Raw genomic sequence first — 26,782 nt, 5'->3', positions numbered from 1 at the left:
CATAACATCTGTGCACCGTCATTGACAAAGCCTGAAACTGTTACAGTCTTTTCTGGCTACAGATAAAACACCAGTTTGTTTTAGATTCAACGAACCAACTGCTGATCCTGCATGGACTGTGGAAACCCATGCTACAAGTTCCTGTGTGTGTGTGATGCAGTGCTTGCTGTCTTTTTAAGGGGGAATACACTGGTGCAGAGCAGATTAGGTTCCACGGCAGGCGACAGAATAATCTAATTTTCGAACCGGCTTACTGATATCATGGCACCGTAGATCCATCTTATTCACAATCCCCTCCTGTTCTGATTTGGCAATCAGGGGGTTCGAGCTTCACGGGGCCACTGTGATTTATTTTAAACTAAAGCTTTGATCCTGTTTTGTTTTCATGTTTGTCAACAGGAAGTGAGCTTGAGCTACCGGCCAACACAGAACCGCGTTCCTGACAGCGATGGTGCCGATGAAGATGAGGACGGTGGTGATGATGACGCATCCTTTGCATCCTCGGCTGTGATGATAATAACGTCAGACTGAGGGGTGTGTATTTTGTGAAAGTGGAGCCAGTTTGACATACCAACTGTGCTGCGAGTTTCCTTTCATCAGCTTCGGGCCGCGGCCTCTCACGGAGCATGATTAGCGTAAGCGTGGAAGCCACGCCGCTGGGGGGCCGCAGGGCGAGCTTGAAGCCTGAAGCGCATTCATCACCGACCCTGGCAGGGTGAACCTTTCTCATCCTCACGCCGCTCAGCTTGCAGCCCTCTCACCAGCCACGTTTACTCCTTTTCAGTGGCCTCTGCTGTTTTTTTCGCAGAGCTGAACTATTTGTGTCACATGCATATTGTTCAGCATTTTGTAAACATAATATGAATGTGTGTGTGTGTGTGTTATGTTAAGTTATATTCGTAACTGGTCACATATGGTGGATTTCTGTGTCATCGGGTGAGACTTTCTCTTTCTACCCCATAATGAGGCCTGATGACACCGATGTCCCAGCCTTCCTCTTCATCTCTCCACAGTTTCCTTGCAGCAGGTAAACAGCGACTGAAGTGGGTCCTCCCAGACTGGTCCCTCAGGTCTGAATCTGTAATCACTCTTAGATCTCACACATGAAAGACTTGCGTACATCTTCCTAAAAATGCCCTCTGAGGAGCCAAGTTCTCTTTCAAATGCATGTGAAGAAGAGAGGGAAAGTTATGGAAGAATGAACAGCTCACAATGACGTACCGCTTTTTTTTCTTTTGTCAAAGCATTCACATGACACATTTCTAAATATTTCCCTCTTCATCATGGTCATAAGTTAAACTTGATAAGAAAGTGGAATGATCAACTCCTGCCACAAGGCTTTGTTAGTCAGGGTGAGCCCGAATGTCTTCATTTCATACATCACCATAACAGGGTCATGAGTATGCAGATAATACCTCACTTCACATCACACTAATTTTGGTCTGTCGGTCAATACTATTAAGAAAAATACTATTCACACTCTTTCTCTTTGATGCCCTTTATTCAGTAAAAGGTTACATCCATCTTCAATTCACTCACTATTTCAACCTGAGAAGCATGTGTGGTGTACATTTATATTTACACTTTTAATCATGAAAATAAGAATTAGTAAATGTATATTTCCAAAGGTGACGAGAATTATCCTCCAGTTAATAGTCTTTCAATGTATGCAAAGTACAAGTCACTTCAGTACTTTACTTCACATCACAAAAGTATGACATTTTCTTATTTAGTGACATGAGTATGTGTAAATCTCATAAATCTGCCTATGTATGGTTCATAGACATTATTTTATTTGATCAAATTATGTAAATGGAAATTATACCTCTTTATTATTAGTAGTAGTAGTATTGTCATTGTTAAATAGTTATATTATATTGTTTTAATACATTTTAGTTCATGATGTCACTACTTTAAATTGTTTTTAATTAGCCTTGGCTCAGCGGTCAGTTTTGTTAAACTTTGAACTATATGATACTACATGATATGATGTCTGAAAGGTGCAGTAAATGCCAATAAATAAAAATGAAAATGAGTCAGATTGATGGATTGTCTGAATGATCACAAAAGATCGAGGGGATGTTTGAGGGGCAGGCTTCACTGTTACTGTGCTTCGCATGTTGTTGTCAGAGCTGTGAGCTCCACTGGAGGGTTTGGAGCTGAGTCACTACGTTTACTGGGTGAGTTTTGCTGCCATCTAGTGGCACTTGATGAGATCGTTTGAAACTGTTAAAAACCACACAGCAGCTCCAGGTTAAATGGATCATTGGGCTTAAAAAGTAGTTCCCATGGACTTTTCTGATTAACTTCCACAAACGCCTTTCTTTAATGTCTTAATCAGGTGCTTTGATTCTGAAAGCACTGAACTGTAACAAAGTGATCCCATGTGCGAACTGAGGGAGGTCTGAAGGAAAGTTAGATTGCTTAAATTTGTTCTTCTTTACAAGCGTATTCATCTGCTCGGTGACGAGGCCTAGGTATCGCGGTGGTGCGCTGTCCATGTTTCTCTTCTCCGCGGATGCACCTGAGGTGAAGGTTAGGCCGTCGTGTATCAAGAAACTTCCTCAAAGGTGAGTCACTTTGTTAGCATCAAAATATTAAGTATGTATTTAACAGCGAATTAACATATTTTAGATTTAATCAAAATCATACATCCATAATTTAAGTGAATCCATCCGCTAAGTCAACATAACAGTATTATAACTATGTTCCCTGTGTAGTACCTGTGAGTAATTAGACGGTGTCATATCCTGAAAAAGGAAAAACTTTTAGTTTTTTACTTTGTGTTCGGAGTTGTTAGCATGCTAGCTGCGGCTAGCCTCACGTGACGATGATTAGCATGCGCCATTTTGTGTCGTTGGAAGCAGGTGCAACTTTGGAAAATTGTGTGACGTATTTGTGCTATTTGAAGCTGTTTAAAACAATTGTCCCGTTTTTCATATCACTTCAGTTCATTGCTATTAATGCAGCGGCCGTGACTTTTCACTTGTTGAACAGTTGAGACTGTCCCAAAATGACTGGTCGTGCACGAGCCAGAGCCAGAGGGCGGGCACGTGGTCAGGAGACTGCAGCACCAGGAGCGGTGAGAGAAGTCTGCACTGAAACCACTGCACATCTTTACACAACATGTACACTGTTATGTCACCAATCTTTGTGTGACTCAAATATTTAGGAGTTTTAATAAAGATCCTTGGTTTTAAATCCTTTCTCACTGTTTTCTAGAGACAATTTCTGGAAATCTCCTCTAGGAACTTTATGTGAGAACCTTAACATAATTGTCTGTTGCTCCAGACGTTTTCCATAACTTCTCCTGGCCGCACCCCTTGTAAAATGTATGATTGAGCCTAAATGTGTTGATATGATCAGTAACACGGGAGAGATGCAAAACCGGAAGAATTCAAATATCCCCGGATGAAAAAGAGGACTCAGACATGTAGAAGATGTCAAACCTTAGGTGATAAGAACTGGTGTTTACACAGCAGAGTCTATTTGTCATGTCCAGCCTCCTGTGTGCTCTACCCAGACACCAGCCTTCACCTGAATGTCCCTGTCATTCCTCTGCTGTTGTGAATGCTTCTGACCGTGACAATCTCCTGTTGCTTTCTTAATGACTCTTTTTTTTTTTTTTTTTTTTAAGCAAATATTTATTTAATAATTATTTGATTCATATCTCAATATATTTCAAGAAATATCGTGAAATGATTTTTTTCTTATCACAATATCGGATTTCTAGCAGGTGAATGTAATGTCAGGTATGATGTTAACCAATGAGATGTATCATCCACATAATACAAAATAAAACAAATCTGGAGGATTATCCAGTGACCTCATTGTTCTGATAAGAGGTACTTTCTATAAATAGGCTTAAATCAATGAGCCTTGTTTTCAAACCTCAAATTAGCTCACGATGGTAAATATTAGCTCTGCGCAAGAGATGTTAACATTGTCAGTGACTAAACATCCTAATCTCTATGCATCACGTAGTCCAACTGTAAGAAATATATAGGACAAGTTGTTACTACAAGGATAGAGACACTGATGCACATATGGAGTGAAGTGAAGACTAAAAACATTATTTTATCTGGTGGGTGCACACAAAGCGTTTCCACTCTAAACGTAAGTAATTACGGAACAGAAAGTTTCTTTGGACAGAATATGGACAACTCTATAACACTACATTTCCCAAATCTCTACTTTCTTCTTCTTTCTTGTAGAGTAAGGCTGTAGAACCCGCAACAGCAACTTCTGCGTCTGGCGTGGCTGAAGAGCTGGTTGGCAGAGGGAGGCAGAAAGGAGCTCCAGGACCATTCTCGACAGAAGGTCCAATCATACACATCATGATACTTTTTTAATACCTGTATTGATTTGGGCTGTTCTTAATTTTTAAAGTCTTTGTGGAAATGCAATAGTGATAGAAAACTCTTGAACAATGCAACTATGAATGCACCTTTTTTCATCCCTTTAACCATCTGCGATTCAAGAGCCATGTTAACTGTGGTAAGAGGTGCAGCGAATTTGGTTCAAATCATAGGATTGAATTTGAAAAGATTATATTAACAATCGCCTGCTAGAATAGTGGGGTATGTACTCACCTGCACAGCTTTATGTTGTGCCTATTCTAGCCTCAGTACTGTAAGGTGTGCAAACTACTAATTCGATTTCAACTTCATTTGTGAATTTTATTATTTTTGTTAATAGCTGTTCTGCAGATTTCCGCTGGATTTCAGCAGGTGAAGCTGGGAGAGAGAGGTGGACGCCGCTGGGATTTTCATGATGCAGGCATTAACACCCGACAAGCCATGGAGCATGTTAAGGAGTCAAAGTCTGGTCTGTCGTCATTACTTATTTACGTTTCCAAAGCACTTTAAAATATTGTAGTTGAAAAGTACAAGGTTCACTCCTCAAATTTGTTTGTTCCTCCTCAGGCTCAAGTGGGCATGCCATTCAGTTGAGAGCCAACTTCTTTCGCCTCATGTCCCGCCCTCAGTGGGTTCTGTATCAGTACCACGTTGACTTCAACCCACCAATGGAGTCCCGCCGTCTGAGATCTGCCCTCCTGTTCCACCATGAGGAAATACTAGGCTCAGCAAGGAGCTTTGATGGAGCTATTCTTTTTCTGCCTAACAGATTGCAAAACAAAGTATTCTACTACTTTAAGCTTAAGTTCCCCACAATAGTAATACTAGTGTTAAAGTTATGGAAGTTTAATGCCTCGTAATGAATGTCTAATCTTGTGTTTAGGAGACTGTGCTTCACAGCGTAACAAGGAATGATGAGAAAGTTCAGATCACTGTCACACTGACAAATGAACTGCCCCCCACATCACCAGTGTGTATTCAGTTTTACAACATCCTATTCAGAAGGCAAGTTTCCTGTTACTTTCAATACTAGCATTTAGTTGTTACTAGTTAACTTGTGGTTGCTGCTTGTTTATATGGAGGTAAATAAATAAATGTTTTACAAAAGTGCCTGTTGAAGCCTCCAAAGATGATTAATGATTGATATTTAATTTGTGCAGGATCTTGAGAATTCTCGACATGCAGCAGATTGGACGTAACTACTACAACCCCAAAGATGCACTCAACATCCCACAGCACAGGTACTTTCTTTCATACAGTGCTGTTACACACACAGAACGAATTAAGATAAGTCATTTAATTTACATCCGTCCCATTCTTGTTAAAACGATATCTCAAAAATGCATTGAGGGAATTTCTTCAAATCTGGTGTAAATACTCACTTGGACTAAAGAATGAACTGATAAGATGTTGGAGGTCAAAAGTCACTGTGACCTCACAAAGCACATTTGTTTTGAAGGTGATATCTCTGGAACGCCGTCAAAAGAAACCTTTCACATCTGGCGCAAACATTCACATTGGAGTGTTTCTTGAATCTGTTATCTTAATATCAGCTCGAGAGTGTCTGAATATTGTGAAGGAACATTCACTTGGGCACGGATGAACTGAGGACAGATTTTGGTGCCTGGAGGTCAAAGGTCAAGGTCACAGTGGCCTCGCGTTAATGTGATATAAAAGGACTGCCTAGGGAATTTTTTCTTATGCACAAAACAGATTTTTAACTGCTTGTACAATTTTTTTTTTTCATTCTTTTGCCTTTTTATTAGGGCTGTGAAATGATTAAAATTTTTAATCAAATTAATCACAGGTTTCTATGGATAAATCATGATTAATCACATTACCGATTTTCTCTGAATATTTTTGTGAAAACAAGATTTATGACATTTAACTTTTCTTTTGTGCTGCAACTCAGCAGTTCTTCAGCAGTTATCATTGCTTTTCCATATGGAACATTAATATAATCTTCATCCTAAACAATATTCGGGCTCCTTAGCCATTGTGTGGTGGAATAAAACTTTTTTTTTTTTAAATCAAACAGAAATTATTTGAGCTTCTTAGCCATAGGATGGTTGACATTTTTTATATTTTTTGTCACACAACCATTAACCACACCATGATACAATCTAATGCCTCTAAAGGCCCTCTTAGCTACTCGGTCTTTAGCCAGTTGGTGAGGCAAACTAACTTGTTCAAATTCTCTGACAGTAAAGCTGACCGCTTCTTTTGCACAATGTGTCCTGCGAGTGAGTCTGGTTTGTCGCATTCCACTTGAACGCCCCTCGCCGACCAACACATGCTTCGCGTTGCGGTGGTTAGGCGGGTATTGCTACGGTGAAACGATAACGTCTTCTCGCAGAGTGTGCATATCACCTTGGTTTTACTGAATGTTCGATCTTTGTTTTTTTGGGACACGATCTTCCCGTCCAGAAGGTCCTCAGGTTCATCAGAATTATCAGAGCTGCCAACTTTTCAAAAAACCTTGGAGTGAGATTTTGTCGGGGGTGACCAACATTTTGCCGCGCACACAGCCACACACGTTGGTGGCTCAAATATCAGGGAATTGTTGGAATTTGGCGTTGTATCCATGTTGTTCGCTGCATTCTGGTGGCCTTTGGGGCCCGAAGTCGTTGATAGGAGCGGCCGACTGGAGATGGACAACATTGGTTACATTCTGTGACGCAAAGACATAGCTGAAGGTCCACCCCCAGGAAATGTTGGTTTAAGTAGATGTTGTTTCCTGCATTCTAGTGGATTTTTGGGTGGTATGCTAAAGATGTGCAATACCTGAACTTCTTCTGATTCATGTTCCTCTGATCATGACTTGTAGGGCCTTCTAGCCTTGAGCTGAACATTCAACCAGAAAACTATTGTTGTGCCTCAATGACCACAATATAGCCTAATTAATAGACCTTTGTTTAAGATTTGACCAAGGTAGGTTGATTGACATTTTGATTACAATGGTTTTCAACTAATTCTGAACTGAAACCTAACCTATATTTTAAATAATTGTATTCTTAAGAGCAGTTAATGATTTATGTTCGCCTCCCACCACACTTTCCATCAGACAAAAAAGTGCAACAAATAAAGTGCTTAAACAGTAGCCTTTTTAAGCAACACAATGGACCCTCTTCCCCAAAATAAAATTTGTCTGGAGCCGCAAAACATATTTGATAACAAAGCTAATAAAGTTTTATATAAAGTTATACTATACTAAACTATGGTTTGTTGCATTTATGAAATTATCGAACAACAATAAAGAAAACTGTTGACATTTGATTGATATTTTTACCTGTTACAACAAAGGAAAAACCAAACGCTTATGAAGAGAAGAAAATACACAGGCAAGTGTCGGCCTACTTTGAAATAAATTAAACACAGACCTTTGTAGGGTTATTTGAGTCCTCCCCGTATTTGTGGAAAATGTATGAAATAAGAAGTACCCTATTTTTAAATAAATAAAAACATATAGCTGCAGCCTAATAGCTTAAAAATATATATTTTAGTTGGCGAAATATTTAAACGAAAAGTGAGAGCAGGTCAGGCTGGAGGCGGACACAGAAACTGCAGCTCGGTAGAAACCAACTGCAGCTTCTGCTCTGATCAAGACGCTGAGCTCTGATCAGCTGAGACCAGAGAAACTCTGTGTTTTCACTGTTTCCACTGAGCAGCCGGTGAGTCAGTGACCAGCTCCCGGGACCGGTGCGCTATCTGGGGCACACACACACACACACACACACTCGCCCGCTCCTGGTACTTCATGACGGCCTGATACGATGATGTTTTAAAAAATGATCGTGACTTAGTCAACCACCAACATTTTCGTCTCGTCTCGTCAACAAGTTAAAATAGATTTAGTCATGCGCTTCACTTCAAAGATCCAGGTTTTTTTTGGCGTGAGAAATTGGATGTGTGGCGTGAGTGCGTGTGAAAACATGCAAAAGCGTGTGTCACACGGCGGAAGCGTGAGAGTTGGCAGCTCTGGAATTATCCATGTTGTTTGTTTGTTTGAATGGCACCTGCCGTCTGACTGCATTAGAGCGGCAACTAGTGCAGAGGCGGCGGAATGGGAAGGTCCTTCTGCGCATGCGTTAAAAAAAAAACGAATTAATCCTGTAATTTAATCATAACGCGTTATTTTTCACAGCTCTACTTTTTATATTTCTTTATTCTCTTTTCTATCTCATTTGGACTTGCCTGCTGCTGTGTGTTGATGTATAAAGTTTAATCTAATCTTAATTTAAATCAGCGCCACGGTACTGAGGCTCATTACTCCGCTGGTAAACAAGTGACTCTGCTCCTCTGATGTTTTCTTATCACTCACACATAGAACTGATCATTATAAAAAGCTGATGAATTAACATTTTTGTTCCTGAATATGTTGCTTTCTGAAAAGTGTAATAAACTCTAGGTCTGTATACTGTTGAAGAAATGCAGTCAAATACACCTAAAGGTGCCCTACTCTTAACAGAAAAAACGTATAATGTGAAGGACTTTCCCTGACTAAAAGTATATTTTCACAAGAGTGTTATGTATGTGTTCAAACACTTAATGATTTGTCCAAATAGAGGGAAGATTTTAATCCAGTGAGAAGACACAGCAGACTTCACTCATGTGTAGTGTTGATTTGTTATCTTCATTTATGGAAATAAAGTTTTCATTAGATAAGAGATGAAAAACTAATGATCCTGTCTTTTATATCAGGCTGACAATCTGGCCGGGCTACACCACCGCCATCTTGGAGTATGAGTCATCGATTATGATGTGTACTGACGTGAGTCACAAAGTGCTTCGTAGTGAGACAGTTCTTGACTTCATGGTCAACCTGAGGCAAAGGTGTGGGGATCAACGGTTCCCTGAGATCTGCACTAAGGAGCTTGTTGGACTCATAGTCCTCACCAAGTAGGCTCCTCGTCTCGCACATAAATATTTGTCTTCATATGAAAATCATGTGTTTTTATAATACAGCCTTAAAACACAGTGAACTACCTGCACGGGAATCGCTTGGTTTTTTTTGAAATTTTAGGTACAATAACAAAACCTACAAGATTGACGACATTTCCTGGGATCACACTCCCAACAACACATTTACAAGGGCAGACAAAGAGATCTCCTTCAGGGACTACTACAAGACAGTAGGTGTCATGCACTCAACAAAAGTATATATAACCGGGGAAATGCAAGCGCATGTACTTTATTTTAGGTCATGTAAGACGGACCGGGTGGAAACTTATCTACTACTGTAAATTAAAAAAAATGATACATCTGTCTCAAACTTTTGAAGGGAGAGTAAACAATTCTGGTGAAAGACAAAGAAATGATGGTACTGTGCTGACAAACTGTAAAAATATTTGCATGCTGTACAGTTACATTAAATTGTAGTGTTCTGACATTGTTGCTAAATTTCCTGTTGTGAGGCTAACACGCATAGAGGACATGACAGTTTCCCAAAGCCAGCATACCAGCTATATACTGAAACGCACAACTTTTCTGTCCCTAGAGCTTATGTAACACACCTGAACTGATGGCAATGGCTTTAAGTGGTGTATATTGTTACTGTTTCAGTAAGTGCTCAAATATTTCTTTTTTATTTCTTTTGTTCTTAGCAATATAACCTGGAAATCACTGATGTGAACCAGGCGCTGCTGGTCAGCCATGTGAAGAGGTTAGGTCCTTCTGGAGCCCCTCCTCCTGGTCCTGCCCTGCTCATCCCAGAACTGTGCTACCTTACAGGTTATTGCATTTATCTGTAGTTCTCCTGTTTTTTCTTATTTTATGCACTTGCATAGATCGCCAATAGGGCCTATTTTTTGGATAGTTTGAAATGTAACCCACTCTTGGTAAAAAGCTGTGTGAGGGTGATAAACTATATGTTGAAACCGTTATAGAGGTTTAGCATTGTTATTTTTTGGTCCAAGTTTAAAGTTAATACTAGGGACCTCTAGGTAAGAATGTTTGGATGACTGCCACAATTCAAGGAAGTGTTCAAGTAATATCCAAAACATGTTAACAACTGTTAACAAGAAATCAGATGCCCTTTATAGTACAGTTGACCATGAAGGATGTATGCAAAATTTAAATAGGAGAAATATTAATATATTCAATGTGTCAATAATGGGCTTACTGTCATATTATATTTATGGTATATGTTGGAGACCAATTGCTGACTTGAATTGTCGGGAGAAACTTCAGAAAAAGTATTTCTTAAAAAGAGAGGAATCCTGGTTTGACCATTTCTTAAGACATGATGTCAATTTATTGCTCTATCCAGAGCACAATCATTTGATTGAATGTATAATATAAAAAGCTTTTTACTATATCAGCTGCACACTTGTTTAGTACACAAATCTGTTGAACCAAAGGGTTGAATAGTGAGAGCATGAGTAAATGTCGTACATGATGAACTAAAGTGAAATTAGTTTTTGGCAATGTGTTTTACAGGGCTGACTGATAAGATGATGAACGACCACATCATAATGAAGGACCTGGCCAGCCAAACCAGACTGGAACCAGAACAGAGGCAGGGACGTCTGGACAGATTTGTCTCTAACATACAGAAGTAGGCGATGATCAACGTGTGAACTGTGTTTTATCTGTGTTCTCGTTTTGTTGTCAGAAATATTGAAGGCACCCGCTTCCATTTTTGGAGATCCGACTGCACCCAACGCTCATTTTTTCAATTGGTTATGAAGGCTTGTTTTCTCTAAATGTTTTTTCTATTTTGTCTGTTCATATGCGCAGAAGCTGTAATAGCAATTTTTCCTGTCAACATCTTCAGGCAGTTAATCCCTGCTTGGATTTAAATCCTGTAAATGATTTCACAGGAACCCGGATGCACAGGCAGAGTTGGATAAGTGGGGTCTCAGCTTCGATAAGGAACTCCTAAGACTGACTGGCAGAGTCCTCCCAACGGAGAGGATTTTCCAGGGATCAAGATCGGTATAATATGCATGGGGTTATGTAAATTTGTTCTTGCAAACAAACGTATAAAATTATTTCTTTATATTATCCTAATTGAGGGATTCTGAACTATTTGTGTCACCTAGTATGACCCTCCAGCCGCTGACTGGTCCAGAGAGATGCGTGGGATACCTCTGATCACCGCCCCTCCACTGAACAACTGGCTCATGCTTTACACCCGTCGCAATGGTAACGAGGCTCAGTCCCTCCTGCAGACCCTCAACAAAGTGTCAGGTCCACTTGGAATTCGCATGCAGAGAGCTGTCATGTGAGTTCTAGCATGTGTATTTTTTCACTCACGTAGGAAGTAATCTATGAGCATGATAGTTACCATTCACCCAGTCCACATACTTCTGAATTGGAAGTTAAATGTCTGAACAATACGCTAACTTGATGTTACCACGCTAACACTTAGTGTGTCATTTCCCGCTTAAAGCTAGTGTTTGTAGATTCGGAAAAGTTAGCAAGAGAAAGACTTTTAAAAAAAAAAATGCAGTTGTTGCATCCCCCCCCTCTTTTTCGTCTTATTACTTTTTCCAATGACTTTATTGACATAACTTGAAGAAGATTTCCACAAATTAATTATTTCACAAACACCTCACCAATCCAACCTTCAAATAGATTTTTCATCCTATCACCCAGAGTTCATTGGCCCTTGACAATTATCCCAATTATTTATTTCAACTGTTTTTTATTTAAAACAGGATTGAGTACCAGGATCAACAGGAGTCTCTCCTCAGAGCCCTACAGCAGAATGTTGGACAACATACACAGATGGTTAGTGACTCGCATCCATTAGTTTGAGCTTTTTCCTCTTATTTAGTTGGCCCTGTGATATTCCTTCATGAATGTGATGTTTGCATTGTCACCTTGAAGTATTTTTCATGTGTTAGGTGGTGGTGGTCCTCCCAAGCAACAGGAAGGACAAGTACGACAGCGTCAAGAAGTTCCTTTGTGTGGACTGCCCTGTCCCGAGCCAGTGTGTGGTATCCCGCACCATCAGCAGACCTCAAACACTCATGACTGTGGCGACCAAAATTGCCCTGCAGATGGCTTGCAAGATGGGAGGAGAGCTGTGGAGCGTGGAAATCCCTGTAAGTCAACATCATCAGTAAAATTATTCAATAAAGAAAATAAAAGTTAGGCTGTGTTGTGGACAAACAAAAATTGAAAAGTTTCTGACCAAATTTAGATCCTATAAGATGTTTTAGAGCAGATAAAGAATGGTAGTTGCCATTGTTTCACACAGTGAAACTAAACACAGAAGAGGATCAACAAGGAGTTTGTTTATCCACAGATTAACACAAAAGTACAAATGCTTGGACAAACAGGCAAAGCTCCAGTCGTCCCCACAGCAGAACAAAATGTCTTTTTGTGCTTGTTGGCCATCTTCAGCTCTTTGGAGGCTTTGTGTTTTTACTTTCACATATGCAATACCATGGTTCCTGCATAGTCTAGCTCAGTGAAATTAATCCTTAATTTTCTTCTATAAATCATTAATTAGTCAGTATTACAGTTTGAGTCACACAGTCAAGTTCTACAAATAGAAGTAATGATGAATGTTGGTATTGTCCTAATAAGTTGTGTCATCTCTTGTACAGCTCAAACAGCTGATGATTGTGGGCATTGACTGTTACCATGACACTACTGCTGGGAAAAGATCCATCGGAGCTCTAGTGGCCAGCCTCAACCAGAGCATGAGCAGGTCAGTATGTACAGCAGGACCAGGCTGCTGTGCTGACATGGTTTTTTAACTGCCCCTTGATTAATTCATGGATATTTAGCTGACGCCATATCTTTTATTTAGTGCAGTACTACATCCAATAAGTTGTGAAATTGAAACATTTTCAGGTGGTTCTCAAAGGTTGTCCTGCAAAATAAAGGCCAGGAAATCATGGACGGTCTGAAGATGGCCCTGGGTGGCAAGTTGCTTTCAATAATTTTTCATTTCAATACACACAACAATTCTCTGTCAACGGTCTCAGAGTAACTCGGTCCTTGTTTAACAGCGGCACTGAAAGAATACCTGAAGATCAACACCTGCCTGCCCTCACGCATCATCGTGTACCGAGATGGGGTGGGAGACGGCCAGCTGCAGACCGTGGTCAACTATGAGATCTCACAGATCCTCGACTGCATCAAGTCCATGGGGCAAGACTACATGTGAGTATTTTATTTCCTCTATTTTCCTCCTTAAAGTCTGCTTTGAAACTGAAAGCAAATGTTGCTTTAAAAAATTTCAATTTGATGGACTGAATACATTGACTTTGCTTTGTATCTGGTCAAGTTAGAATTGAAGCAGCAAAATAACTTGAATGAAGGTTAAATCCTCCTGAAATTTGTCTGTTTTTACTGGAACGTTTCCATCTGTTGCCAACAGGCCCAAGCTGAGTGTGGTGGTGGTGAAGAAGCGCATCAGCAGCAGGTTCTTCGCCCACTTTAATGGCAAAGTGAACAACCCTCCCCCCGGCACCGTCATCGACACAGAGGTCACCCGTCCTGAGTGGTATGTTTCTAAACTGTTTCCTAATCTTTTCATCGATGTATTCAGCACTGAACTGTTGAAACCTTGGGTCAGGTACGACTTCTTCATCGTGAGCCAGGCTGTTCGCTCGGGGAGCGTCTCCCCAACCCACTACAATGTCTTGTACGACACCAGCGGACTGAAGCCTGATCATATGCAGCGGCTTACCTACAAGCTGTGCCACATGTACTACAACTGGCAGGTAGGCATACAAATCCCTGTCTTTAACACCTTTCATCCTGGATGGCTGTAATAAATGGTGTTCCCAAAGATCAGCAGTGCAGTTGTACTGAAAATGTTTCTCTTCTGTAATTGAATATGACACCTCAGGAGAAAAACTGATCAGAGTCCACATTGAGTATAGTTCTCAGATTTGAGCTTCTCTTCATTGGCTTCCAGTGAATTTTAGAATAGATTTTAAAGATGTACCTGCTGAAGTAAAGTAAAGATTAGCACCTTAAGCTAAGGCCCTGGTTGCTACTCCACAGCTGAGGACCAGAGGTGACCGAACCTTTCCTGTCTGCACTCAAACTCTGGAACAATCTCCCTGCGGTGATCTGTCTGACCTCCCTTATCCTCATTGAAATCTGCCTTTAAAGACTTTCTTTTTTGATGTGTGCTTCCTGCCTAATTCTGATCTTTACCTAATTTTCTTTAAATCTTGTTTTTCTTTTGAGAAGCAGTTGTGCAGGACTCACACACATTCAACTTAAACAATGGTCATTCACTTTGAATGGGGTCATGTAATGAGCTGCTGAACTTCCTTGTAGTTCAGTTGCATTGCTCCTGTTGCATGCGACGGCCAAGGTTGCAACCAATCAGTTTTTGTGGGAATAAATCCTCAAGCACAGGCACTAGCCAATCAAATCACATTAATGTGAATTGCTAGCATGACGCGTTGGCACAAAAGCTGGCCTTGTTTTGCGTCCCAAGAGTTAAACTGATTGTCATTATTAGTCGGGCAAGCGTGCAAACGAGTGTGTGATTCCAGGGAAGTGTCGTTTTGATTTTGCAACCCAATAGAATATGTATCTTTATTTTTCCTTCTGTAGGGAATCGTCCGAGTTCCCGCTCCCTGCCAGTATGCACACAAGTTGGCTTTCCTGGTGGGTGAGAGCATCCACCGGGAGCATAACCTGCACCTGGACAACCTCCTCTACTACCTGTGAGGACACAAAGAGGAGCAACATGTTCAGCTCCATCTCTGAGGCTTCCTCAGGAAGAACATCGCCAATGTCAAGTTTTATTCCAAAGGTTCTCTTCAGGTGAAAATGTTCCAAGTTGAGTTTTGAAGATGCCGAGTTCTGAATTCCTGTGTATTAGAGGTTTGTAGCCGCCCCCGGGTCTGATGTAAGAACAAGGATGAGATGAAAAGCCTGAACATCTCAAATCCCTGTGAGCTTCACATTTTCGTGAAAATGTCTTGTGTCGTTTCACGACACAAGACAAAGTGAAACCAGTATGTTTCTGAAATACAAAATGTTTCAGAGACAACACAATTGTATATTCTTTACAGTTTGATGTGATCTGAGTAAAGAAAAAAAGCATTTGTTAGGCAGAACCTAGAATCTTTATTTGTGTTATATTAGTAATGTTGGCCTCAGAGGATTTCACTGTTTATAAAAATATAAGTTATGAGTAAAAACCAGCTGGAGATGTACATTTTCTTTTGTTTGAAATAAGATGACATCTAGGCCCTGAATCCCATTTCTGTTGCTGAGGGTTGCAATAAACGTTGATTTGTGTGATTTGTGCTTTTAAATTCTAGTTAAGTCAGACACACAAACATTACAAAATATCAAATTTATTTAGATTTTTTTTTTAGAAAAAATTGCACATGCACACCCACACGATAAATTGTAACCATCAATATAGGCTGATAATTCTTATCATAAAGCTAGCACACAACTGCAGACTTTTAAACAATATGGTCTTAAAGACACCATGGGGAAAGCTTGCACTGTTTGATTATAAAGTTAAATGTACAAAAAAGGCAGTTTGAAAATCAAGTATAAACATTTAAAAACAATTTTACAAATGGACAAAGTACAAAAAGAGCAACAGTCACTCAAAATGAACAGAAGCATGTCTTGAGGACGAGGTCCGTCAATAGGAAAACGTACATCAGGTCACCATGGCTGAAAATCTTCAGTACAGAAAGTATCAGAATGTTTTGCATACATTCTTTTTTGGCAGTTTCAGTTTCAACTCCTGTGTTATAGAAAATATAGGCTTGATTTGAAAATACACGTGAGGATGAAGTGGAAAAACAACGATATGAGGAGACAAAGTTTGACCTTTTTCATTTCACGCACAAAGACGAACACCTGCACAATCGTTTTTGGGCAGCTTTGAAAATACATTGGCTTTCAATTCATCATACATTCACTACTCTACGGTGTAGAGAGATATATATGTATATTTTATATATATAGATATACAGTACTTGTATCCTGCACCAACAGAACTGGGGACACTGAACAGGCATCGCTGACAGACTGGTTAGAACATATGTTAGAGATGTAAGAGGTGGGGTCAGAGGGGCGGAGGTAGCCTTGTGTCTCACTGTGATCGACTGAAAGACGTCACACTGTCTCCGACTGTAGCCCACAAGTGCAGATCAACAAACCGGTCATTAGCTAATGTTCTAGAAAAGTTCAGATAATATTTAGTCTCCCATCTGTTTATGTAACAGTTTACATTGTAGTCACTGTTTTTAATCAGTGTGGCACCAACAACTTTCTTTTTCATCAGTCGCCCCAGAATTTGGTTTTGCAGGTCGAGTTTGTCAATGATCTAGTTTTCAGGGAATATTTCTGAAATTAATAAAAACATTTTCTTTTCTGGGCTCAGTTATGAATGATGGGGCTGGTTACGTGTTATCGCTGGCCCCGTGGACATCACCACAGTCCCATTGTACCCTGCACGTTCCAGGTCGACGAACAGCCACAGTCAGATGTTACAACATGACCACATACAGGTGACAAATGAAAGGAATAAGGGTGAAGGCGTACGACCAGATGTTACAGGTCTCTGAGGGGCTGTGGCTCAGGGGGTAGAGAAGGTCATCCACTAAAAGGTCATTGGTGGTGAAGAGAAGCTGTCTGAGTGCATGAACTTGACTAAGTCTTGGTCGATATGAGAGCCTTATATAAATATAGTATATTTACCATTTAACACTGCTCATACAACACTTGGAAAGGATCCGGCCCCAAATCTACCGGCAGATCTGGTGACTGCAGAGGCCACAACATGTGACATGTCATTGTTTTCACAAAGAGCCTCTTACAGACATCAAAATCTGTTATTCTGTTGGCTGATATTAAAACTTATTTTACAGAATGAACAGTGCAGGATGTGCACGTATGTGTTGACATTTTACTTACAAAAATCAATTTCTGAAGTTCTATATAAATTAATAGAAGTTGTGTATTTCTGTTTTCTTTGTTTATAGCTCTAATGAGGTTAAAGGTTCATCTGTGAAACATGGAGCCACAATTGCATGAATCTTAGGAATATTTGCCTTTTGAAATAAATATGTGTCGGCCAATATTATAATTTTTTTACTACGAAATTGTTTGGGCTGCATTTGCAGAAGGGATCCCTGCTGTGGTATGGATGGGGGTCATTCTGAAGGGGTTTCCTTTAATTTGTCACCCGCCTGTAAATAGAAGCATTAAGCCTCACGCTCTTCTGGACAAACTACTAAACATTGTGCGATTATAAGGCAAACACATTGAGGTTGGATCCACTAGGAATTTCCATCCAGGCTCGTTTTACTGCAGAGACCCTGAAGTAGGAACACGTGTGCTTGTTTCCATGGTGTCTGACATTTTGTTTTGGGAGGGGGGTCACTGTACACTATTCCCTTCTGAGATGGAGGCAGAAGATGAGTGGGACTTAATTCAGGTGATTTGTCACAGTAAATGTCACATCGTTCTCCCGGTTCCACTCTGAGCTCATCACGTCACGTGCGCGCTCACAGGCTCGGGAGGGGGGGGGGGGGATGTGCTGGAGTCAAAGCGGGTGGACCTGTCGTACGTTACACAAACAGCCGGCTGGCCTCCATGTCCGTCTCTGACCCTCAGATTGTTAACGGGATCCCAGAGCGAGCCCTTGAGTGATATTCAGATTTCTGAGCAGACACAGGCCTCACCACGTGTGAGGGCTCATCAGGCTCGACCAGGTGAAAACTGCATGGTGCCCTCCTGAGACTTTGGAGGTAAGACGGCGAGCACTGCTGAGGTCTCAGGACCTTAGTATGAAATGTGTTGTTGAAAATATGTCGTTGATGCTGTGATGTTAACAAAATACAAATATTCTAGTAAACAACAGATGTACAAGAATAAAGCATTTGCTCAGCTCACAAATGCAACTTGTCTTGTCCACTGTGGTGCTTTCATGTCTTTTCTTTTTTCTTTTTTTTGCAAACACAATGAAGGAGTGTTTGACACTCAAGAAATTATTTTACAGCGCCAAGTCTTCCCAACAGTTTCTTCCCTTTGGAGATCAGTCCCTTTTTCTTTTTGGAGGAGTACAAGTCCAGTGGGGCCCCGATGGGCCGGCCAGGCCCCGCGGCGGCCGGGCCCCAGTCCAGGGCGCATGGACGCACCGTGGGAGAGGCTGCTCTTCTGGGCGGACACGATTTGTCCAATGGAACCTAATGGGAGACCCGTAAGGGACAGTTGAGGGTGTTAAACAAGCCGAGTGTCACACACCTCAGTCACCACTCCCCTACATGACTCAGCAGGGCCACCAGAGCTCTGACATCTACCTGCCTGGATGGAGTCGGAACACACTCACCCCCCCATCCCTCCCTCCCTCCCACACCTCCCCTCTGTCAGGTGTTTTTTTTTTTTATAAGAAAGCTGCTACGAATAAGCTAGGACAGAGCACTGAGGCGTGACATCCATATCGATGACCGGTGAAAACATTTCCCATCAGAGACTATCAAAGGCGGGGGAGCTCCCCTCACATCAACAGATACATTTGTATTTTGGGAACATTTATATCACATTCACTTTCCTTTCCTCTTCAAAGGGTGTATAGATATATATGTAGAGAGAGAGAAATATTTACGAATACACTGGATTACAGAGAAACTACGAGTCACTATTCCTTCTCTGTAATCATGAGCTAAAAGGCTCCTTTGAATTGCACTTTGGAAAGACAGGTGGTTAAAGAGGATGTTTGTATGAGCTTATATTTCTATGTACAATTTGTGTGAACATAATTTGGACGTCAGAACATGTAACATTTCAAAATCATTCTGCTGCATCATGCATTTCGCCGAGTTTCAAGTGAGACTATGGAACTTTAAAGAAAACAAAACGTTTTCCACACAAATGAAAAGTTGAATCCACTTGGCTCAGACTTAGCTTACATTACATTAAACATTATTATCAAACGTTAGGTTAATATTGCTGAGTCAGTTTCTGGCTTTAACCACTTGTGTAACTGCTACACTAACTTAGCATTTCCGCTAACCTAGGTGGATCTAGGACCTTCCTAAAATCAGGGGCCATAAAGGGGCCACAAATTACACAGAGGGGCCAATTATATGTCAAACATCAATGCACAATGATTCAATAATTTAAGTTATTCCCTGTTTAATTTGAGCTCTATAGCTTTGAACAAAAGAACACACCACTGAAAATATTTTGAGAAATTGTTCAAGTAAATTGTGTTTGTCTAAAAATCTGAACAAATTGTCAGATTTCCTGTTAATATTAGTTATTATTATTAGAAGTAGTAGTAGTATTAATGACTCGTTTATGTAAAAATAGACTAGTGACCGGACAGGGGCACTTTGGGGGCCAATCAGATTTCAGCTGGATGTGGATCTGAGCTTAATGCTATAATAATCGTCTCAGTAGAAGCAGCATAGTCTCACTCCAAATCCATAACTGTTACTTTGCAATCTGATCAATTCAAACATTCACGTTGATTCATAAAACTAAAACCACAAATCCAACTGATTCGACGGATTTGTTATTTTTAGATTTCATGTGATTCATAAGATTTTTACACTAAACAAGAAAATAGGTCCTAAATTTGTCTGGAGGCTACAAACTACAAGTGTGAAACCAAATGAACACTTGATGCTTTTCTTTGGGTTTTTGCATAGAATTGTTTCGTGGATTCTTTTAATACTTTTCTATGATGCAGCAGGTCACACGGCACTGACAGAAGTCAAACTGTGCTGGAGACGTTAATCTGATCCCACATTCTCATTCAACTGTGCAACAATGGCCTTTTAGCTTCCCATGAATTACAGCAGGAGACTTATTGCAGGAGACGGACATTGTCAGGTACAACACTCAAGAGAAACAACTGAAGATACCATACTTCTTGTCTAATGCATTGGCTGGGGTCTCTGTCTCCTACCAAACAAACAGCACTCCGTGTTTTTAGGGGGGAACATAGAAGAGTCTTATAACATCTACCTACAGGAAGGAGAGTCAGACAAAGTGCACATGTTGCATACCAGAAACTAAGGGGACCCATGTCATCTGCATTAGACGAGGGGGGGTGGGGGGTGTACTCGTGGTATCCTCAGTTGCTCACTTACGTGACGGAAACAGAGCCTTTAAGGTGTGAAATGAACACTCTTCTTCTGTTTTGCCAAGCGGGTGAGGAAAAGAAATAAAAAAAAATATATGGTGATGGCATTTCAATACAGTTTGAACTATGACAATGGCAAATTAGAAGCACAAGGAAATAAAACATCTGATGACACCTATTACTATTAATTCAACAGTTGCATTATTTGTTCAACACAAAAATAACATCACATATTTACACTCGGTAAATAATTAGGTCTGAAAATATATTTACTGATGGCTGCGTGCTAGTTTACAAGAAAGCAATTTACAAAACAAGGCGTTCAGGAGCAGATACAAAAGTTGAACTACACTGGACTTCTATGTTGATATAAAATCTTCAAGAGGTCATGCATCTGGACTATAGAACATGCTGAGCTACAGACTACAGAGTTCATCTTTCAGCACAACAAAACTATTGACTCTATTAGAAATCATGTGGGGATCAAACACAGAATGCTGAGTATGCATGTGCAAAAGGTGTTAACTTCTCAACACAGGACGGAACAAGTCAAAAGTCACAGGAGCTCCTCTGTCTCCATTTTACTCTCATTGAGAATTCTTTATGAGTACAATATATATCCTCGTACTATACATTGCAGAGCTGAGTCCCCCCCCCCCTTCACAGCAGTAAACACAAAAAATAAAAGTACCTCTGTCAAGTATTAGTTTTAAAGTCTTATAAGTTTTATTTTTTTTCATAGATCTTCATAGACATCTATCTTATTTACAGTGTAATGCTCCAAAGTCAGAAATCCCATTGAGTCAACTCGATCAATGTGACACACAAACACACAGACACAGAACTAAAGGAGATAGAGGGAACGGAAAGAGAGTAAATGGAGACAGAGGGCTAGTACTGCGAAGGAGCATGTACCCTTTTGGTCTTTATCCGAGCTGGATTGTCCTGGGGGTATCGAGATGATGAGTCAGTGAGAAAAACCTCCACATCGTCAGGCACTTCTTCTAGAAAGTTGGAAGGAACGAGTCCCTTGTGTCCATTGAGCTCGCCCTGTGGAGCACACGACAGTGAGACGCCCTCTGCTGGTAGCAAACTTTAAAGACACATTGAGACATTCAGCTGAGGAAGGAGAGGAGCAGATAATTCACTGAAATCCTAAACTCTTATCTCATATTCTTCTTAAATCAAAATGTCTTCAGTGTACGACAGAAACAAATGAGCTGGCCTGGCTAGTACAACAGTTTTGTACATGATGTAAGCGAGTGGACAAACATTTTGAAAGGATTTTGGCCTGGTCACATCGGCTGGTTATCTACTTGAATTGGATTCGGGGGAAACATCGGGCTCAGGTCAAGTTCGTGCACAACAAACAGAATGCCTGTCGGGTTTGGACTCGGCTAATTTTCCAGTAGCTCGGTATCATTATCTATGAACTAATTCCAGAAATCCCAGACTGTCTGTATATGGATCACCTACTGTTTCTGAAGAAAAGTTCATCTCATCAGCTTCATACTTGGCATGTGTATTGTTAAGGGTCAAAGGAAGTCATTTGGACACGCAAAAAACTGAAGAGCATGTTAGCAGCAACGTACGTGAAGTCGATCACAACAACCGGCGCCTTCCAACCACGACAATGCTCCAGTTCTGTGTTCAACGCACTGAGTCGAGTTTCACAGACTCTTTATCAAACAGGTGAACAGCTCTTTGTGCAACAGCAGCTTCACGGTTCGGTGGATCGAGTCCTGCAGTCGCTCTTTATTTGTAGCGGCTGAATTACTGCAGGTTACTTTTACAGTATCAGAAACAAAAGTGCAACCAGCTTCACCACAGGACAAACGGGCAGGTTAATGTTATAGGATAATTGACTCTAACCAATGGTTTTGATAAACACTATATTATTCAAGAACACGAATGAGATTCAGTAAAACACTTTTGTTTATCGTCAACACACATGATGCTGTCTCCTGAATATATTAACAATACATTACAAAAGGTTGTAAATATTTGTCCGTCACTGTTTCTCCGATAAAGATGTGGTGTGCTGGGTTCACTAACTGCTGCCATGCCTGGGTGAAGACTCCAGTCTGAGGCACAAAGAGCTTAAACAGATTCAGTTTGCTTTGTTGTTGCTAAACTCCTCTGACCCAGAATCTGCAGATGGCTGAATGTATTAGCAGAGCTCGATGAAGTATAATTCAACATGGCATGACCAGAGCTCACAGCCGACTTTAAACACGGTGGCGGTTTCTTGCAGGGATGTGGGGGAGGAATTGTCTTTTCATGTCTTTTGATTTTCTGTCTTTTTTATCACAGAACCTTAATCTTTCTTCAGAAGTGGCTCATCTTTTGTGCTGATGATTCAACATGGAGACTTCCTGCTGGGACTGGTGAGTCTGCAAATCAACTAAAAAAGGGATTTCCTCTGCAGAAAAAGACACTTTTATGTCCAGGACCTTGGATGCCCAAAGTGAATCATCCCTCTTCACAACTCTTTGACTAGGTTTACATTGACACCAATACTCTGATGTTAACCAGATTAATCCAACAGTCTGAACAAGACAGACATGTAAAGTGCATTTTCTGATTACCAAATGACACCACAGGAGCAATATAAAGTCATGTTATGTTTTTTCTATTGTTATTTTTTATGTCCACACTGGCTGCAATTCTGTTTACCCTTAAAACTCCTAAAGTGTTGTGTGGACTCAAACACTTCCCCCGACCCTCCATCGGCATAGTGGTGAGTAGATAGAGAGTGAGTTTTCATATATCTGTGAACTATCCCTTTAACCTGATAAAGGTCATACCCTTAATAAGCGATAATCTAATGAAGATGTGGAGTATTCTGACCTTAGTCACATTAAGTATACATGTATATGTCTTATATATATTATCGCGTCCTATTGGAGTTTTTACAGCAATTTGAGAGTTCACAAGATGAAATGTTAAAAAGGAGGTGTAGCTTTTGCAAAATTAGAAAGAAAAACAACTGATATAAGGTAGCATCAGGTATTAAATAACTTCAGGTTGGGGTTTTAAAACTGGCGTAGTGAACATAATGATATGAGCCATAATCAGGTTAAACGTTATTGTACAGATGTGTTTTTATGTAAATATGTGTCTACTATACTAAACCTCTAAGGATGTATTGTCTAATTAAAAGTGTAAACAAATAAACACAAAGAAGAGTTGGTACTTACATAGTAAAAGCCATCCTCATCTATTTCACCAAAGACCATGATGACGTCACCGGCACAGAAAGTCAGTTCAGCCTGTCAGAGAAGAAAGAGGCTTGAGACACGTCTGCCCGGTTCTACTGTAGTTGTTGTTTACAGCAGTTACACAATGTGAGTCAAAGACTTTTCCAACACATCAAATCTACTGGGGTTTTTTATGTTTAAAATGCTGTGCTTCCTTCTCCAAATCAATATGACGCATCTTAAACACCAGTGTCACCCGGCTCGGGCAATGCATCAGGGGCTTTATATTCATGACTGCCAGGGGGAGAGGGCTGTGGCCCCTCGTTCAAAAGCCCACCTCCTGATTTGCACGCCAACAAATGGGGAAGGAAACACAAACAGAGCAGACAGTTCCATACCCTCCTCACCCTCACTCACCTCCTCATTCAGTCTGTTGCCCTCATACTGTGTCGGGGGCGGAGCCAATAGAAAGGTGAGAGTAAGTCAAACCGGGGGAGGGGCCAAAACAACAGCACTGGACAAAACTTTCAATCCTCGAGCTAACACAATGCTAACTGAAACTACTCATTCAACTATCTTGATCTTAAATAAAAAGTTAGTCATATCAATAGTTAGATAAGAAATAGATACCACTCTGTTATCTGCCTGGTAAAGATGAGAATAAAACCAGATGACAATAAGCTGGAAGGAGAAGGAAAACAGCAGCTCTCTGTCCAGAAGTTAGAAAACCAGCTCCTGTAAAGCGGACTGAGTCACACATTGAATCTTTATCCATGCCGAAACACATTTATACAAACATAAAAATGTGTTTGTGGTTTTCTGCGATTTATGCACCAGACTTAGAGGAGTGCATTCATCTCGTTTAATCAAAATACTGATGTTCTCTCCTGCTGTAAAACACAACTTGTCATTTTATAGTCAAACAAGATCAAATGTGATTGTCAGCTTCAGAGGAGCAGGTAGGTAGATTAGCTGTTTCCCTCTGGTTCCACTCCTTTTTGCCTGGCTAAGCTAACCAGATTCTGAATCTACATTTAACATTAACATAAGAGTAATATGAATGTTTTCATCAAACTCTTGTTAGCAAGCATGTTAATAAGCATACTCTCAAAATGTCAAACACATTTATTTATAATCTAAATCTTCAAAATGACAGAGTAACTATCTCACTTCACCTGGACATGTTATCTACTTTAACTGTTTATATGCATTTGTCACTTGATGATGATGATGATGATGACAGAATGGTCCAGTCCAAGTGGAAAGCTGGAGTGACGGGAGAACAGTACCTCTACATCAACGTTAGGGGAGCTCTCTCTGGGGTCGTAGTCATACAGAGCGACCATTCTTCGTGTCGACATTGGGTGCTGACGGCCGCTCCGCCTATTCCTCTCTGTAAAGACATAAAGAAAGTAGGAAAGACAGAAAAATAGAAGTAATCAGTGGTAATGTTGTAAGCAAAACTTCACTGAAGGATGCGATGACCGGTGACAACACATAACAGCCTGGCAGGACCGACAATCTTTACGATATGTGACCATCAGGATTTCAAAATGAACTATGTCCATGTGAGTACTGGGAGACGCGTGAAGATGATAAATGCAGGAGAAATGAGTTCACAGATGAATGAGGATGGTGAGGAGTGAAAAAAGCAGTAAAGATAGAGCAGAGAGCAGTAGAGCGTTTCACTGGAACACAGACCTCTCTTGGATTTTCTGGACCTGCGATTTATTGAGCGGCCATCTTTGAAACGGTCGCAGTTCACTTCACAGGAAAGCAGACAAACGTAATTAAGTGGGAAAAGTAGAGGAAAGGAGACATTGTGTCAGTTAAAGACAATTTAGCAGAACATAAAGTTGCCTAAGAAAGACGTAAAGGGTAGAAGGTCAAAGTAAAAACAGAAGAAGCTGAGGGGAGCGGGTACTGGAGGGAAAATGATGTCTCACCTAACTTCTCCACAGGAGTGTTGAGAGGCAGGAAGCCCTGTTTGAGGAGCTGGTCCATCATGTCGTAATCCTCCGTTTGGATCTCAGAGACCATGTTACAGGGGATCAGACCCACTCGTTCTCGGATTGCCGCCCTGTAGAAGCCGTCTGTATCTTTATGCCCAAACACCTGAAGAAACGACAGAGTGTCAGGGGAAGACACGCAGCCGGAAACAGATACCACAAAACAGATACCACAAAACGTGCAAAGATTACTACAATTTATCCATAATTCCAAAGCCATGATCTAAGACACCATTGAAGCATGAGTGGAATCATTTTCTCGTTATTATTTTTTAGGTAGGCATTAAACATCTCTTCCCTACCTTGATAATCTGGCCCTCCTTGAACGGCAGCTCCTCATCAGCAGCATCGGGGTTGGGAGACATGGACAGGGGATCATAGTCAAACAGCGCCACGAACACACGGGTCATCTCCTCTGGCTCCGACTCATCATAGTAGTCCAGGGAACGCCGTCCCCGCCCGTGCCTGCGACCGCCATAGCCGTCTGAAACATAGAGGAGGCCTCTGCTGCTACTACCAGCCTTATACAGCCACGCTGGCTGCAGAGGCAATGAGAGCAGAAGATGTCTCTTTGTTAGAGCTGACAGGGGAGAGGGCGGTGAGAGTCATGTGTGAAAAAAGAGCCAGAGATCAAATACCATAATTTAAATTTTTTTGTTTTAATTTCTCTTATTTCTCTTGCTGCGTTCACGCACTAAAAGCAGAGGATGCTTTTACATCGAAGGCTCGGTACAATCGTAGCACAGCAGTGTTCTTCGTTCACACAGCTCTGCTTGCTGGCGTGACAGTCACCAAACAGCACAGGACACGGTACAACACAGCACGCACAGGAAACACACGCCAAGCAGTTTTTGGGGTTGCAAGGGGAAACTCAAAGACTGTGGACACCGGGAGGACACAGGTAACGCTGCACTATTGTTCATTGCTGTTTCACTGCCTTATCTCACAGAGGCTGATCAGCATGCATGCTTTCACTTGGACATGTTAAGGAGAGCATTCCTACATTTAGATGCAGGTGTAGTGTCATGCTTTTAGGCCACAATCTGGAAACAATGTGCAGCAAAAAAAAGAAACAAAAAAAACAAAGGCAAAGGAGAAACGTTCCTAAGGGAGATGACACATCATATGCCCCAGTCGTTCCCAGCAACGCAGATATCAGGGACAGTGAGG

General features: G+C 40.9%; 2 protein-coding genes across 2 annotated transcripts in view; one reads left to right on the top strand and one right to left on the bottom strand.

Moving 5' to 3' along the window:
* Positions 1–2,516: 2,516 nt before the first annotated feature.
* On the top strand, positions 2,517–15,555 carry piwil1 (piwi-like RNA-mediated gene silencing 1). Its single transcript, XM_053420920.1, has 21 exons — positions 2,517–2,570; positions 2,998–3,082; positions 4,215–4,320; positions 4,699–4,827; positions 4,926–5,140; positions 5,242–5,363; positions 5,519–5,599; positions 9,060–9,257; positions 9,382–9,490; positions 9,962–10,088; positions 10,797–10,914; positions 11,180–11,294; positions 11,402–11,583; positions 12,020–12,092; positions 12,209–12,409; positions 12,917–13,020; positions 13,167–13,237; positions 13,325–13,478; positions 13,696–13,821; positions 13,894–14,041; positions 14,892–15,555. Exons 2-21 carry the CDS (start codon positions 3,014–3,016, stop codon positions 15,006–15,008), a joined length of 2,565 nt encoding a protein of 854 aa, XP_053276895.1. The 5' UTR covers positions 2,517–2,570; positions 2,998–3,013; the 3' UTR covers positions 15,009–15,555.
* A 2,746-nt stretch (positions 15,556–18,301) lies between these two features.
* Positions 18,302–26,782, bottom strand: part of rimbp2b (RIMS binding protein 2b) — a 30,334-nt gene continuing 21,853 nt past the window's right edge. The window contains exons 16-21 of the mRNA XM_053421886.1: positions 25,915–26,096; positions 25,550–25,718; positions 24,893–24,996; positions 23,604–23,675; positions 21,319–21,453; positions 18,302–18,499 (exon numbers count right to left, since the gene is read on the bottom strand). Coding sequence (XP_053277861.1) covers positions 18,302–18,499; positions 21,319–21,453; positions 23,604–23,675; positions 24,893–24,996; positions 25,550–25,718; positions 25,915–26,096 — 860 coding nt within the window. The remainder of the gene's footprint in view (positions 18,500–21,318; positions 21,454–23,603; positions 23,676–24,892; positions 24,997–25,549; positions 25,719–25,914; positions 26,097–26,782) is intronic.

Source organism: Pleuronectes platessa, chromosome 4, assembly GCF_947347685.1.
Source record: "Pleuronectes platessa chromosome 4, fPlePla1.1, whole genome shotgun sequence".
NCBI classification, from domain to species: domain Eukaryota; kingdom Metazoa; phylum Chordata; class Actinopteri; order Pleuronectiformes; family Pleuronectidae; genus Pleuronectes; species Pleuronectes platessa.
Note: the sequence above shows the minus strand (reverse complement) of the source record. Positions and strands in the feature narration are given on the sequence as shown.

Excerpts from the sequence above, each read along its gene's own strand:
- piwil1 (XM_053420920.1), top strand. The coding sequence starts at position 3,014 with ATGACTGGTCGTGCACGAGCCAGAGCCAGAGGGCGGGCACGTGGTCAG. Across the intron at positions 4,321-4,698 it reads AGGACCATTCTCGACAGAAG|CTGTTCTGCAGATTTCCGCT; the intron begins GTCCAATCATAC and ends TTTTGTTAATAG. Across the intron at positions 12,093-12,208 it reads TTGGACAACATACACAGATG|GTGGTGGTGGTCCTCCCAAG; the intron begins GTTAGTGACTCG and ends TTCATGTGTTAG.